A 17651-nucleotide genomic window follows, 5' to 3' on the forward strand; every position below is an offset into this window, starting at 1 on the left:
TGCCTCAGCCGCAAAGTAGTAGGCTGCACAAGATCACAGAACTGGACCGCTGAAGCGCGTAGCGTGTAAAAATCGTGGCAACACTCACTACCCAGTTTCAAGCTGCCTCTGGAAGCAACATCAGCACAAGAACTGTTCGTCGGGAGCTTCATGAAATGGGTTTCTATGGCCAAGCAGCCGCACACAAGCCTAAGAGCACCATGCGCAATGCCAAAGGTTGGCTGGAATGGTTTAAAGCTGCCCCCCATTGGACTCTGGAGCAGAGGAAACGCATTCTCTGGTGTGATGAATCACGCTTCACAATCTGGCAGTCTTAACGCTACAGCATGCAATGATATTCTAGACGATTCTGTGCGTCCAAGTTTGTGACAACAGTTTGGGGAAGGCCCTTTCCTGTTTCAGCATGACAACGCCCCTGTGCACAAAGTGAGGTCCATACACAAATGGTTTGTTGAGATCGGTGTGGAAGAACTTGACTGGCCTGCACAGAGCCCTGACCTCAACTCCATCTTACACCTTTGGGATGAATTGGAATGCCGATTGCGAGCCAGGCCTAATTGCCCGACATCAGTGCCCGATCTCACTAATTATTTTGTGGTTGAATGGAAGGAAGTCCCAGCAGCAATGTTCCAACATGTGGTGGAAAGCCTTCCCAGAACAGTGGAGGCTGTTATAGCAGCAAAGGGGATACCAATATTAACGCCCATGATTTTGGAATGAGATGTTCGACGAGCACGTGTCCACATACTTTTGGTCATGTCAGCTAAAGAATGGTTCCCAGATATCCCCTGTGTAAAACTCAAGCCACACTGCTACAATTTCTCTCCTTTGTGGACACTCCTATGTCTGGTAAGGTTAGTCAGGAAGGAGAAGCTCTTGTGACATAGTTTGCACTTGAAGGGCCTCTCCTTGGTGTGAACGGTCTGGTGCTTCTTCACATAGGTCGCCTCAGTAAAGCGCTTCCCACACGTGGGGCAGGCGTACGGCTTGTCTGCGTCTGTCCTAATGCTCAGCCTCCCATGTTGTGACCCAATGACACCAGAGGAGGTAGAAGCAGGAGCCACCGCCCTCAGGTGGTTAGTCTTTGAGCTCCCTCCTTGACCTCTTGTCATTGTTTGGGTGTTGTTTGGATTGTGTGCTGTGTTATAAGCAAGGTAAATCTTGTGGTGAACGCCCATCCTTACCCTGTCTGTATTGGTGGGGTAACCATGAGGTAACTGAGGAAGGCTAGACCCAGGGTGACCTGCATTGTTCATCATGGATACTGTGGTGTTTGTATCATAGGAACAGGAGGGTCTATCTCTATCATCCCCAGGTCCTGCTCCTTCCCTGCATTGAGACTGTGAAGAGAAGGGTCTGGGCTGCAGACTGGATCCCTGATTGGAGCCTCTGTCTCTCTGATGACCACCAGGACTGAGATTGTTCAGTCCCCCTGTCCACTGGTTGTGTTCTGTGTGGTGGTGGAGTCTCTGTCCCTCACGGTTGGGTGCTGGTTCTGACTTGGGAAGGAAGCATGACAGCTCCTGATCCATTGTCCTGATCTGAGGCCAGGGTTTGTGTCCAGCCGCCTCAGAGGTCCAGTCTCTCCCGCCAGCAACACCTGATATCTGCAGGTCTTCATGGACTGCAGACTGTAAACACAAATTGTACAGAAGAGCATATAAAGGTTTATATGAGAAACAATTTGCTGTACACACCGCAGAACTTTTGTTACAATGAACATTTGAGCTGCGCACAACCATTTCTCTTTCTATGATTATAAAACATTAACCATTAGAACAAGCTCCCCAAGGAGCAAAAATATGCAGAAACAAATCTATGGACATTTGATTTGGAATGTACTACAGTCTGTCGACAAGAAATGATCAATGCTAGAAGTTGTGTGCAAATGGACAGTGTTTTCTCAGACACATTGTTGCGGCTGGCTTCCGGGATAAGTGAGCAGTGTGTCAAGAAGCAGTTCAGCTTGGCAGGGTCGTGTTTCGGTGGACAGGATGTGAAATGGTGTGAAAATGATGTGAAATGGCTAGCTAGTTAGTGGTGGTGCGCGCTAATAGCATTTCAAATCGGTGACGTCACTCGCTTTGAGACCTGGAAGTAGTGGTTCCCCATGCTCTACATGGGCCGTGGCTTTGGTGGAGCGATCGGTAGCGATGCTTCGAGGGTGACTGTGGATGTGTGCAGAGGGTCCCCGGTTCGCGTACGGGTAGGGGCGAGGGGACGGACGGAAGCTATACTGTTAAACATGGCTCTCGACCTTCGCCTCTCCCGAGTCTGTAGGAGAGTTGCAGCGATGGGACAAGACTAACTACCAATTGGATATCACAAAATTGGGGAGAATAAGCGGTAAATGTGCAACAACAAAAATGTGCGCACAAATATCTCAGTGACCTAGCAGCCAGTCTGGAATTCAGCCAGCTCCAATTAAAATACCTGATCAAAGACAACCTACAGCTCAAAGGTAATGTCAAAACATTCACAACTACTGTTAATTCATTATCAAGTGACAAAATGCTCAAATAAATGTTATTTCTCTAGAGTTTAAGACTGGAGGGTTATTATTGTTCTAAGATGGTCATACCGTGGATTATTTAGCTATTTGATTTTGAATTTGTAGGTCTAAAAATAGATATACAGTACCAGTCAAGTTTGGACACACCTACTCATTCAAATATATATGTATATATATTTTTTTTTTGTTGATATTTTCTACATTGTAAAATAATAATGAAGACATCAAAACTATGAAATAACACGTATGGAATCATGTAGTAAAAAAAAAGTGTTAAACAAATCAAAATATATTTTAGATTCTTCAAAGTAGCCAGCCTTTGCCTTGATGACAGCTTTGCACACTCTTGGAATTCTCTCAACCAGCTTCACCTGGAATGCTTTTCATATACTGAGTACTTGTTGGCTGCTTTTCTTTCACTCTGAGGTTCAACTCATCCAATACCATCTCAATTGGGTTGAGGTTGGGTGATTATGGAGGCTAGGTAATCTGATGTAGCACTCCATCATTCTACTTCTTGGTCAAATAGCCCTTACACAGCCTAGAGGTGTGTTGGATCATTGTCCTGTTGAAAAACAAAAGATAGTCCCACGAAGCGCAAACCGGATGGAGTGGTGTATTGCTGCAGAATGCTGTGGTAGCCATGCTGGTTAAGTCTGCTTTGAATTCTAAATCACAGACACCTCCACCACTTCAACGGTGGGAACCACACATGCGGAGATCATCCATTCACCTACTCTGTGTCTCACAAAGACACGGTGGTTGGAACCAAAAATATCAAATTTGGACTTATCAGACCAACTGACAGATTTCCACCGGTCTAATTTCCATTGATCATGTTTCTTGGCCCAAGCAAGTCTCTTCTTCTTATTGGTGTCCTTTAGTAGTGGTTTCTTTGCAGTAATTTGACCATGAAGGCCTGATTTCATGCAGTCTCCTCTGAACAGTTGATGTTGAGATGTGACTGTTACTTGAACTCTGTGAAGCATTTATTTGGGCTGCAATTTCTGAGACTCGTATCTCTAATGAACTTATCCTCTGCAGCAGAGAACTCTGGGTCTTCCATTCCTGTGGCGGTCCTCATGAACCAGTTTCATTATAGAGCTTGATGGTTTTTGCGACTGCACTTGAAGAAACTTTCAAAGTTCTTAATTCTCCAGATTGACTGACCTTCATGTCCTAAACTAATGATGGACTGTCGTTTCTCTTTGCTTATTTGAGCTGTTCTTGCCATAATATGGACTTGGACTTTAACCAAATAGGGCTATCTTCTGTATACCACCCATAACTTGTCAACACACAACTGATTGGCTCAAATGCATTAAGAAGGAAATTAATTCCACATATTAACTTTTAACAAGGCACAGCTGTTAATTGAAATGCATTCCAGGTGACTACATCATGAAGCTGGTTGAGAGAATGCCAAGTGTGCAAAGCTGTCATCAAGTAAAAGGGTGGCTACTTTGAAGAATCTCAAATATAAAATATGTTTTGATTTGTTTAACACTTTTTTTGTTACTACATGATTCCATATGTGTTATTTCATAGTTTTGATATCTTCACTATTATTCTACAATGTAGAAAATAGTAAAAATAAAGAAAAACCCTTGAATGAGTAGGTGTGTCAACTTTTGACTGGTACTGTATATATTTGATCAAATATAGACTTTGGCCTTTAGTACCAGATCCCATGAAAACGCATTGAATAACACATTCATAAATGGAAATAATAAATCAAAAGGAATCAAAAGGTTTTCAAGTATGCTTTGTTTTATTTGTGCTTTTCTTTTACACATATTTAACCCCTTTTTTTGTGGTAGACACAAAACTACCTCCATACTTCCGTTAATTAAAAAAAACTGGTACCAGTTACATTCAGACGGGTCCCGTGACACTTGTGGGGATCGTAGAGCAAAACAGATAGTTTTCGTGATAGTCTCATCTTTCCATATTCGCTTTGTAGGCCAAACCGTTCACACTACAGACGTTTTCATGAGAAGACCAATTTTCGGGATGTCTCATGGTCTGACAAACACCACTGTAGCTTGGCCAGCTTCCACCGCAGTTGCGGATGTGATGGATTGAGACTCAGCCTATGCCACAAAACAGATTTCTCTAGCTTAAACTGAAAGATTTTGATGGGAATTTTTAAGTGTTACTTATATTGACGCACTGTTGTATCAATAGACTCTAGGGGCGATTTATTACCTACAGTCCCATTCGATGAGAGAGAACCTGGTTTTCACAGGTCTTTCTGAGAATAATGATGGAAATATTCAAACAAAACCATATATCCTAGCAGATGAGGTATTGAAAATTGCCCCATCATGGCCAAATTCGGTCATTGGAGAAAAATAAAAAGTACCAGTTAAATCCAAGGGTAGACTATTACAAAGTACAAACTTTGGGCTTAATGACCAGTTTCCAAAAAAAAAGAAATAACAGGTGGAAAATATCCTACCCAATGCTTAAATATGCAATATGAAGCACTGGTTGCTAAAATTCTAATAGTTTGCCTAATTTCAGTTTATGTGACAAAACAAGAAATCAGTGTAGAGAGTCATTGTACTATCTAAACCAATGTGAAATATCTTTTCAACTGTCTGAAGCTGTTGCACAAAACCGAAAGTAAAAGATGCAAAAACTAAACTTAAGAAATACGCACATAGAAGAGATCTACCGCTTCTTAGACTTGCGTTCAATGAGATTGACAGATCTATAATGCACATTTCTATATGAATTTGATTGGGTCGCCCAAAATATTACATATTGCAGCTTTAAGGAAGATAGGCTTGGCTTGGTGCTTATATTGTTGTTGACAAGCTCTATATTAACGGCAAGCTATACTGAGATGAAAAGGATAGACCTTGGCTTTCTATGTGAATTTGGTCGGGTCAAAAAGTTACATATTGCAGCTTAACAGAAATACAAATAGCATCCTGTGAGGGGTTGATTGCTGACGATAAACTAGTAATGGCAATTAACTCATTCCAAACTGGTAAATATCCTGGCTTTGACTGTTAATCAATTGAGGTGTACAGGGTATTTTTACAGAAAACTAAGAACCTTTGCTCACCTGCTTACATTTTTCATTTGAACATGGGGAATGATCAACATCCCAAAGAGAGGGACTGATTACATTACTATTGAAGCAGGAAGCAAATGCCCATTATATAAACCCTGTGCACCTCAAACTGAAGACCCCTCACTTTGTGCTGTTATACCCATATTCTATCAAGATGTTTAGCACTTAGAATGAAGAAAGTAATAAGCAAAGTGAGCAATCTGGCTTTATTTAGGGTTGCTACATAGGTAGGTTGCTACATACATCTAATGTTCATTTCTCTACCATAAGCCACCTCCAACGTCTGTTTAGAGAATTTGACAGTACAGGATCTCCAAATCTGTCTTCTTTACCTGCGGGATCACCGGAGACCAGCCAATGAAACTGAGGAGTATTTCTGTCTGTAATAAAGCCCTTTTGTGGGGGAAAACTCATTCTGATTGGCTGCACCTGGCTCCCCAGTAGGTGGGCCTATGCCCTCCCAGGCCCACCCATGGCTGTGCCCCTGCCCAGTCATGTGAAATCCATAGATTTGGCCACAATTAATTTATTTCAATTGACTGATGTTCTTACATGAACTGTAACTAAGTAAAATCATGAAGTTGTTGCGTTTATTTTTGTTCAGTATAGTAGGTCTGTGTATCAGTGGTATTACAACCAAAATGTCCTTATATGCAGATGATACAGCATTTGCCTTTCAGCCTCAACAATCATCACTAGATGCTCTTATTGAAGATTTTAATGACTTTTCTAATTTATCGGGTCTGAAACCAATTTATGAGAAATACACCTTTTTGAGAGTGGGTTCCTTAAGAAAGTTAAGAACTATCTTTTGCCCTGTTGTGTACCAATGAAGTGGAGCAATGGCCCAGTGGACATGCTTGGCATCCACATTCCAAAAGAATGAAGGATCTTGTAAAGGAGAACTTAGATGTGAAACTAGCCAAAATTGACAAAATACTATTGCTGTGGAAAGGTAAAGCTTTGTCTTTATATGGCAGAGTGACCTTGAAAAACACCTTCATTGCCTCTGTTTATCTACAGTGCCTTCAGAAAGTATTCACACCCCTTTACAGCCTGAATTTTGTGTCACTGGACTACACACATTACCCTGTAATGTCAGTGGAATTATGTTTTTAGAAATGTTTACAAATAAATAAAAAATAAAAACCTGAAATGTCTTGAGTCAATACAGTGGCAAGAAAAAGTATGTGAACCCTTTGGAATTACCTGGATTTATGCATAAATTGGTTATCAAATTTAATCTGATCTTCATCTAAGTCACAACATCAGACAAATATAGTGTGCTTAAACTAATAACACACAAATGATTGTATTTGTCTTGTCTATATTGAATACATCATTTAAACAATCACAGTGTAGGTTGGAAAAAGTATGTGAATAGGCTAATGACTTCTCTAAAAGCTCATATAAGTCAGGAGTCAGCTAACCTGGAGTCCAATCAGTGAGACGAGATTGGAGATGTTGGTTAGAGCTGCCTTGCCCTATAAAATAATAATCTATACACCCAGTCACTACAAAGATACAGATGTTCTCAGTTGCCGGAGAAGAAGGAAACTGCTCAGGATTTATCAGGATAAAAAAAAATAATGGAACGGAGCTAAGCACAGGCAAAGTCCTAGAGGAAAACCTGGTTCAGTCTGCTTTTCACCAGACACTGGGAGATGATTTCACCTTTCAGCAGGACAATAGCCTAAAACACAAGGCCAAATCTACACTGGAGTTGCTTATCAAAGAAGATAATGAATGTTCAGTGTGCAATAATAGTGTTTAGCATACTTTTTGAATGACTACCTCATCTCTGTACCCCACACATACAATTATATGTAAGGTCCCTCAGTTGAGCTGTGAATTTCAAACAAACACTGATTCAACCACAAAGACCACGGAGGTTTTACAATGCCTCGCAAATAAGGGCACCTATTGGTAGATGGGTAAAAATGTAAAAAATCAGACATTGAATATCCCTTTGGACATGGTAAAGTTATTCATTAAACTTTGGATGGTGTCTCAATACACCATCACTACAAAGACACAGGCATCCTAACTCAGTTGCCGGAGAGGAAGGAAACCGCTCCATGAGGCCAATGGTTGCCAATTTCACCATGAGGCCAATGGTGACTTTAAAACAATTACAAAGTTTAATGGCTGTGTTAGGAGAAAACGGAGGATGGATCAACAACATTGTAGTTTCTCCACAACACTAACCTAAATGACAGAGTGAAAATAATGAAGCCTGTACAAAATAAATATATTCCAAAACATGTTTGCAATAAGGCACTAAAGTAAAACAGCAAAACATGTGGCAAAGAAATTAACTTTATATACTGAATAGTAAGTGTTAGGTTTGAGGCAAATCCAACAACACACATCACTGAGTACCAGTCTTCATATTTTAAAACATGGTGGTGGCTGCATCATGTTATGGGTATGCTTGTCATCGGCAAGGGACTTTCTTTCTTAGGATAAAAAGAAACAGAATAAAGCTAAGCACAGGAAAATCCTAGAGGAAGACCTGATTCAGTCTGCATTCCAACACACTGGGAGACAAATTCAGCTTTCAGGAGGACAATAACCTAAAACACAAGGCCAAATACACACTGGAGTTGCTTACCAAGATGACATTGAATGTTCATGAGTGGCCTAGTTACAGTTGTGACTTAAATCAGCTTGAAAATATCTAGCAAGACTTCAAAATGGCTGTCTAGCTGTGATCAACAACCAACTTGAATAAAAAAATGTTTTAAACAATGTGCAAATATTGTACAATTCAGGTGTGCAAAACTCTTAAAGACTTATCCAGAAAGACTCACAGCTGTAATCGCTGCCAAAGGTGATTTTAACATATATTGACTTGTGGGTGTGAATATTTATGTAAATTATATATTTCTGTATTTCATTTTAATACATTTTCTAACATTTCTAAAAAACACTGTATTAAGTCAAGAGATATGAATATTTTATGAAGGCACCCATTCTTCAAATAATCAATAAAAGCTTTCTTGCATTTTCAATATTATCCTCAGGAGAATTCAGAGCCATTATCCTCAGGAAAATTCAGAGGCAGATCATATGGTTGAATTCAAATATACTGATAAACTATCAGGTACTGGGAGCAATTCCAACAGAATGGAAGAAAAAAAGGGAAAGGAAATAGAAACTGTTTGTAGATCTCATATTAAATCTCACAGATGGTTAACTAGCGATACAATCAATAAAGACAAGTACCATTTTCATGTGAAAAACACAACAAATTAGATGCCTTCCCACACAATTTCAACTCTTACTGGGGGAAGCATTTATAGAACATTAGACTGCACAATCTGAATGTTTCAGTTGAAGATATTGTAAATATTTTTGGCTACTAATAAGATGTTACAAATATTGGGCATCGAAGAACCCCCTTTCTGCCGTTTTTGTCGTGTGGAAGTGGAGGATTTCTTACATATTTTCTGGTATTGCCACATAGGTGTTAACTTTTGGACAAAAGTACAAGAGTGGTTACTCCCTGTTTTACACGGTTTTGTTATTTTTCCACAAACAGTAAAATTGGCTGCTGCTGGGGGAGGTTTCCATTTTTAAAACTCAGAAAACAAATATGTTAGTATTGGACTCTTTCAACCTAATTGTCAAACACTATTATTCACTAGATTGCAAAAGAAAATGTGAGGTCTCCAGATTTTTACTGATAAGTGGGACCAAATAACACATCAAGAAGGATGGGCCTTGATTTCATATACAAAAGGTGCTCCTGATTGCCAGTAATATGACAATTCTATTTGTTTAGTTTTTTTGTTTGTTGAGTTGTATTTATTGTGGTTGTTTTGTATTTTTGTATGTGATTCCTGTTTATGTCCTTTTCTAGTTTAAGGTAATTGCTTCTTTGCTTTTGTGTGTCCACCACACTGAGGTAGTGGACTGAAGAGGGTTGGGTGGTCTGGGGGAGATGTGGCTGGTAGTTTGAAACACGATTGAAACAAATACAAGGAAAGAAAAACCCCCAAAAGAAAAAGGACGGCTCCTTGAAAAAAAAATATATTCAATATATATATATATTTAGAATAATAAATAGTTGAATAATAAAAAATAGTTTAGTTCCCCTAAATGTGGGAAGGTGGAGGTGGGTAAAACATTTTTTTTTTTAATTAAGTCTAGTCCATCTCTAACACTGTGATTCAAGTACCTAATAATATGGAGCCATTGGAGTAAAAAAAGGTTTTCCATATGTGTTGATTCATGAATGAAGTATAATGTTTTGGTCGGACTGAGATAAAGGAAACTCAGTCCTTAAAATTATACAAAAATAACCAAGTCAGACAGCACAGAGTCAATTTTGAATTTAATTTCAACAAAATGGTCATATACTCACATAACGTTAAGTACAGTACTTATATCGCACAAAACGATACAAGTTGAATAACTTGTCTCACTATGGTACACTTTTCTGTAAATCTAGTACCCTCGCTTTGATAAAATTCAGTTGAGAAAACTTTGGAAAAGGTTCAACATTACCTTTCACATATTTTCAATACTTTATACCAGTGAAGAGTTTTTACAGACACCTTCACACCAACCATCACCATATCATCTACTCTGCCTCATCATATTCATTCTTTCCTCGGTTTACTTCATCCGGTTCACTTCATCCAGTTCACTACTACATCCAAAACCAACAGATTTAACTACAAACTAACTAATACTACATTACATGTCACTATACATGGGCCGTGTGCATTTTCTGCTGGTGTATCCTGAGGTAGCTCCTCTCTGAGAACCTCTTCCCACAATGCGTACAGGCGAACGGCCTCTCTCCCGTGTGGACTTTCAGGTGCATCTTCAGCTGGTGCTGGTGGGAGAACCTCTTCTCACACTGGGGGCAGCTGTAGGGTTTCTCCCCTGTGTGGACCCTCTGGTGTCTCTTTAGGTGACCAGCCTGAGCGAAGCACATTTGACAATGGGTACAGCTGTAGGGTTTCTCCCCTGTGTGCATCCTCTGATGGATCTCCACCTGTTTGGGGAAACTGAAGGCTTTCCCACAGAACAAACACGGGAAGCGCTTCTCTTTGCCACCGGATATGCAGATAGAGTTACTGCTACTGTAATTTGTCAATGGGCTTGTGTAGCCATTTGGTGTTGAGGCACTGGCATTGTCGGAAGTCTGGTTTAACATTAGGAAAGTGTGAGGAGGATGAAGGCCAGGGAATGTCTGTGTTGTTGCAGGGTCCATGTTCCAGTTTATAGATCCTATAGAAGGCAGGCTGAAGGAAGCACCTATTAGGGGGTTAACCTGAGGCGCCACCAATGTCTCTGAATCACGATTATAGGAGCAGGACGGAGCATTGCTAGCCCAGTCTGTGTCTGTTGTTCTCTCCCCTCGCATACGGACACCTCCCTGTCCCCGCAGACCAAATCTACACCTTGCTCTGGTCTCAGACAGTCTATTGTCATGGAGACTAAGTTTGGTTATTGTTTTGGGTTCAACAGTCTGTTTCTGGTTGTGGTTAACAGTGTTGTTCCCCAGCCCAGAGTTGAGCACGCTGTCCCATCCACTGACCTCCACTATGTCGCCTCTGGTCCTGGCCTTCTCAGTGATGTCCCCTGGGCCCTTGGTTACACCCGTCTGGTTCTGGGAATCCAAGATGGCCACCCAGTTTCCCCTGTTAGCCTCCAGCCAACTACCTGCAAGAAGAGGTTAGACTTATATTTAGTTTTTTGTTGTTGTCAGTTACCAGGTCAAGTTCATACATTTATAATTTGAGTTTTTGTATGTAAACAAAAGTTGTATTGATTTAATTGTATGAATGAAAAAAAATAATAGCCAGGTGCATCACTATTTCAATGGAAGATCTATCACTATATGTAGGCTGTATGTACACTGAGTATACACTGAGTATACAAAACATGCTCTTTCCTTGACATTGAGATGACAGACTGAAAGGGAGGGGACAGGAAAAAACAAGGATTTTTAAGTCTTGAGACAATTGAGACATGGTTTGTGTATGTACAGTGGGGCAAAAAAGTACTTAGTCAGCCACCAATTGTGCAAGTTCTCCCGCTTAAAAAGATGAGAGGCCTGTAATTTTCATCATAGGTACACTTCAACTATGATAGACAAAATATTTTTAAAATCCAGAAAATCACATTGTAGGATTTTTAATGAATTTATTTGCAAATTATGGTGGAAAATAAGTATTTGGTCAATAACAAAAGTTTATCTCAATACTTTGTTATATACCCTTTGTTGGCAATGACAGAGGTCAAATGTTTTCTGTAAGTCTTCACAAGGTTTTCACACACTGCTGCTGGTATTTTGGCCCATTCCTCCATGCAGATCTCCTCTAGAGCAGTGATGTTTTGGGTCTGTTGCTGGGCAACACAGACTTTCAACTCCCTCCAAAGATTTTCTTTGGGATTGAGATCTGGAGACTGGCTAGGTCACTCCAGGACCTTGAAATGCTTCTTACGAAGCCACTCCTTCGTTGCCCGGGCAGTGTATTTGGGATCATTGTCATGCTGAAAGACCCAGCCACGTTTCATCTTCAATGCCCTTGCTGATGGAAGGAGGTTTTCACTCAAAATCTCACGATACATGGCCCCATTCATTCTTTCCTTTACACGGATCAGTCGTCCTGGTCCCTTTGCAGAAAAACAGCCCCAAAGCATGATGTTTCCACCCCCGTGCTTCACAGTAGGTATGGTGTTCTTTGGATGCAACTCAGCATTCTTTGTCCTCCAAACACGACGAGTTGAGTGTTTACCAAAAAGTTATATTTTGGTTTCATCTGACCATATGACATTCTCCCAATCTTCTTCTGGATCATCCAAATGCTCTCTAGCAAACTTCAGACGGGCCTGGACGTGTGCTGGCTTAAGCAGGGGGACACGTCTGGAACTGCAGGATTTGAGTCCCTGGCGGCGTAGTGTGTTACTGATGGTAGACTTTGTTACTTTGGTCCCAGCTCTCTGCAGGTCATTCACTAGGTCCCCCTGTGTGGTTCTGGGATTTTTGCTCACCATTCTTGTGATAATTTTGACCCCACGGGGTGACATCTTGCGTGGAGCCCCAGATCGAGGGAGATTATCAGTGGTCTTGTATGTCTTCCATTTCCTAATAATTGCTCCCACAGTTGATTTTTTCAAACCAAGCTGCTTACCTATTGCAGATTCAGTCTTCCCAACCTGGTGCAGGTCTACAATTTTGTTTCTGGTGTCCTTTGACAGCTCTTTGGTCTTGGCCATAGTGGAGTTTGGAGTGTGACTGTTTGAGGTTGTGGACAGGTGTCTTGTATACTGATAACAAGTTCAAACAGGTGCCATTAATACAGGTAACGAGTGGAGGACAGAGGAGCCTCTTAAAGAAGAAGTTACAGGTCTGTGAGAGCCAGAAATCTTGCTTGTTTGTAGGTGACCAAATACTTATTTTCCACCATAATTTGCAAATAAATTCATTAAAAATCCTACAATGTGATTTTCTGGATTTTTTTTCTCATTCTGTCTGTCATAGTTGAAATGTACCTATGATGAAAATTGCAGGCCTCTCTCATCTTTTTAAGTGGGAGAACTTGCACAATTGGTGGCTGACTAAATACTTTTTTGCCCCACTGTATGTGTGCCATTTAGATGGTGAATGGGCAAGACAAAAGATTTAAGTGCCTTTGAACGGGGTATGGGAGTAGGTGCCAGGCATAGTGCTGTTGAGGTGACTGTATTACCGCCACACCGGCGGTCACAAGTCATGAAGGCAGTCAAATTCGGCGTGACCGTTTAGTCATAGTAATTAGGCTTCTCCAAGCTCTGATGCTGCTGCTGGTCATTAGTGGCCTACCAAATGTGCTAACTGCCTTGTAAATCAGCACTCTATTGTCCTTCTAATCACTCTGACAATGCAAATGTATTCGAAAATCTAATCAAACAATTAATGAGAGCCCATGAGCTCATGTTGAGCAACATTTCAATAGGCTCTGCAATTGCGTGATGGCCTCTTAAAAAGAGGAGGAACCCATCAGCTTTCTATAGGCTAGGCCACTATATTTATTTCTCAACTTTCCTAATATTAAGAACATTTATTATATTTACAATAGGAGTATAGCCTACCTGGCTGGAATGAAAATAAATCACGGGGAAAAACATCCTCCATTTGCTACTTACAATAAGTGCATAGATGACATGTATTTTTTCCCGCTGCCCCTGTTTCGAAACAGGTGCATGATAATGGTCCATTCTAAATCAACACAAATTTCACACATATATTATTTAGTATATGTACAGACAAGATTATATCAGGAATAGTCTGATGTGTGACAATATTAGCCTATCACTTGTGAATGATGCCCAGCATAAGAACAATGACTTTTGTTTGCAAAAACAAAATCCTAACATTTTAAGCTAAACATTCTGATTTGTTGCGTCAGCCACATTGCGTAAAAAATATTTTTTGGTGCAAGTGGTTGTATTCATTTGGGATCTATCGCATCCCACAACTGTCCCAGACTATGTTTGGAATATTTATTTATTGCACAGAATAGGTCGGCTTTTGTACTATGGAGGATAGTAGATTAACAAAGGCTAGTGCTTTTGCTGTTCGTTAGGCCTACTCATCTTGTTGGCTGACGAAAAGTAAATGTGGACAGTTCTTCAAATATGTTAAATATGCACCTCAGAATTGGATAAGGACATGCGCAGTTGCGTCCCCGATGCGTCTATCTTCACTTGTAGCCTGTGAGAAAGACCCGATCATTTGAAGGAGCACGCAGCACTCAGGGAGAAGGGCACAATGGCCACTGGCCGCAAAAGGCATGGATTTCTTTAGGGTGCATTACGGCCACATAAAGGGGTTGCCGCAGTAAAATTCTAGGCATTATCAAGTGCTTGTCAAATTGTGAATGAGTGACTGATGTAGTGTGTACAGTCTGCGCAAAAAACTAAGCAGAGCTCATGCCTTTCAAGCTATTTAAAAAAAAATAATCATTAGAGTCGCATCATGCAGCCTTACAATGTATTACAAATCAAAACATATAGCCCAACGTTTGTATCACAACTAAAGTTACATTAATAACTATAAATTAAGCATATAGGAGTACCTATTTCTTTGTTAACCACTCAACACAGAATAACCGCATGTGCGCACTCCCTCAAAAATATCCTTTCTATTTTATTCAGCTTTGTTCAATTGTATTCTTCATACTATAAAATAATGCCACGGAATTCTAAGCAAATCTTGTCTGCTAAATGAACTAGTGTAGCCCACAGCCATTTGACATAGCCAGATCAGGACCTAACATAAGGATAACTCAGAGTAAGCTATTCTGTTCTTCTGTGTCACGTTCTGACCTTTATTTCCGTTGTTTTGTCATTATTTAGTATGGTCAGGGCGTGAGTTGGAGTGGGCAGTCTATGTTTGTTTTCTATGATTTTGGGATTTCTATGTTTCGGCCTAGTATGGTTCTCAATCAGAGGCAGGTGTCATTAGTTGTCTCTGATTGAGAATCATACTTAGGTAGCCTGGGTTTTACTGTTTGTTCGTGGGTGTTTGTTTCCATGTCTGTGTTTTTCACCACACGGTACTGTTTTGGTTTTCGTTCGTTCCACGTTTATTGTTTTTGTATTCAGTTGTTCATGTTGAGTATTTCTTATTAAAAGAACCATGGACACTTACCACGCCGCATATTGGTCCTCCGATCCTTCTCGCCTCTCCTCTTCAGAAGAAGAGGAGGAAAACCTTTACATTCTGAAATAGACTACATTTTCTTCATATCATGCTTCTTTAGACCTGTCTAAAATAAATAATGGATTTATTGTGATGGTGTAGGCTATATTAAATGGATTTATTATACTTTTAAAAATGTAGATGTAGGCAATATGTTGTAGCCAGGAGATGCTAAATATGTTCATGTTAATTAACGGTCAATTACCGTGAGACAGACAGTTATTTGCTTGGCAATCACCAGCTGACAAAATTTCACGACCACCACAGCCTTAGCCAGGCACACCGGTTTGTGTCAAGAACTGCAACGCTGCTAGGTTTTTCATGCTCAACAGTTTCCCGTGTGTATCAAGAATGGCCCCCACACAAAGGACATCCAACCAACTTGACACAACTGTGGGAAGCATTGGAGTCAACATGGGCCAGCATCCCTGTGGAACGCTTTCAATACTTTGTAGAGTCCATGCCCTGACGAATTGAGGCTGTTCTGAGTGGGGAGGGTGCAACTCAATATTAGGAAGGTGTTCTTAATGTTTGGTACCCTCAGTGTATTTCTCCCTTACCTTGCTCCCCCATCTTTAGTCCACTCAAAAGGTCAATGCTCTCTGGTCCATCTTCTATTGTCTCCTCTTTGACTAGCAACAGATCAAGATTCCCATCCTCCATGTCTACTGACTGTAAGATACAGAGCGAGAGGATGTTGGATCAAGAAATCTGATATGGAGCATCTTCTGATTGGGCAATGAGGTACTGCTATTAATACTATGCAAGTGTGTTAGTTGATTTGATTACTTGACACTCTTTAATGTTTTGATCATTCAAAGGCATGGTCCCACACTTAAGACACAATTAATTCATCAAGACCTGGGCCCGTATCCACAAAGAGTCTGAGTAAGAGTGCTGATCTAGGATCTTTCCATATAATCTTATTCATTATGATCTAAAAGGCTAAACTTATCCTAAATCAGCACTCCAACTCTGAGAGGCTTTGTGGATACAGACCCTGACCTAATAACATTCAGACAGTAGTTCACAGTGGGTTTACCTCAGTGAGACTGTGTTTGGTCCTGTGCTGCTCAGCTGGTTCCTCTGTGGATTCAGGAGGTGTAGTCTGGTTGTCCTCCATGACCATGGGACCCTCAGGGTTCCCCAGACCCTCCTCACACCCCTCCTCCTTCACCAGCAGTACCTCTGGACCGTCCTCCTCCTGGAAGAGAGAGGTGATACAGACATTCACTCCCTCAGGTACATACACACACAAGATAATAAACACACTCAACATGGAGGGGCCAAACTTGCAAACATAAGCAAGCTTTTAAAGTTAAACAGGTTATCACACACAAAATGCACATAAGCCAACTAAAATGTGTGTTTTACTTGCAAGTGACAGAAAGCTAAATTGTAACTGGTCCCATCAGATAACACACATTAGCCCTTTGCTAACCTCAAAAGGTGGCAGTGATTACTTCCTGGCACAACTTCTGCAGCCAATTAAAGTCGTAGATGTAGTTGGACGTGTTCATGGAAGCATCCTTAAAGCACGTCAGTCCAAAAGCACATTCTGATCAGCAAAGCAACAAGGCTATCGTGTGTATTTCATTGACTGATGAAATTGCTCTCTGTCTAAAGTGCCTAGTCCATGTAATTGTTGCAGATTGTGGCAAGGGTTCGAATCTCACATGAGTCGCCACCCCCCGCACACAAACAAACTGCTATTGCCAAATAATCACATTGCATATGATTACATGGATGTGTACACATAAATGTAGGCCGAGGTTTTATATGCATTTTTATAATCTGCTTTGTCATACGTATTTTTCCCCTCGAGGAAGATGATCCAAAGTGTACAGTAGAAATAGTTTGCACTCTCATTCTCGTCCTACAGGTGGCAGTGTTGCAGCTTGAATCAACAGTCTTAATGGGGCAATTCAAAATGTTTTTTTGTTATTTAACCAGGCAAGTCAGTTATTTAACCAGGAAAGTCAGTCAAATTCTTATTTACAATGACAGCCTAGGAACAGTGGATTAGCTGCCTTGTTCAGGGGCAGAACTACAGATGTTTACCTTGTCAGCTCGGGGATTCGATCGAGCAACCTTTCGGTTACTGGCCCAACACTATAAACACGAGGCTACCTGCCGCCAGCTTCTACTTCATATTCATCTCAAGCAGCACCCCAACATCAACAAATGTGAAAATGGCGCTTTCTATGTTTTGTAGTAAAAATAGAGGAAGATAAGTGTTTCTGTTGACATCAACCAATTAGTTGACAATTAGTAGGCAATGCCTGCTTATAATTGGTTAATAATCACGCGATGCACACCAATGATGTCATTGGAAACACTTATCTTCC

At 40.7% G+C, this 17651-nt stretch overlaps 1 protein-coding gene across 2 annotated transcripts in view; it reads right to left on the minus strand.

Annotated features, from left to right (window-relative positions):
- Positions 1 to 660: 660 nt before the first annotated feature.
- Positions 661 to 17651, minus strand: part of LOC112261341 (zinc finger protein 184-like) — a 307911-nt gene continuing 290920 nt past the window's right edge. The window contains exons 4-7 of one of the 2 annotated variants that reach the window (XM_042330493.1): positions 16346 to 16507; positions 15864 to 15975; positions 11152 to 11276; positions 661 to 1631 (exon numbers count right to left, since the gene is read on the minus strand). In XM_042330493.1, the coding sequence (XP_042186427.1) occupies positions 813 to 1631; positions 11152 to 11276; positions 15864 to 15975; positions 16346 to 16507 (1218 nt within the window). In that variant the 3' untranslated portion in view covers positions 661 to 812. Of the gene's footprint in view, positions 1632 to 9919; positions 11277 to 15863; positions 15976 to 16345; positions 16508 to 17651 lie in introns of those variants that run through there. The other variant, XM_042330492.1, reaches the window with a different exon arrangement.

The sequence above is a fragment of the Oncorhynchus tshawytscha genome, linkage group LG11 (assembly GCF_018296145.1).
Source record: "Oncorhynchus tshawytscha isolate Ot180627B linkage group LG11, Otsh_v2.0, whole genome shotgun sequence".
Taxonomy (NCBI): Eukaryota; Metazoa; Chordata; class Actinopteri; order Salmoniformes; family Salmonidae; genus Oncorhynchus; species Oncorhynchus tshawytscha.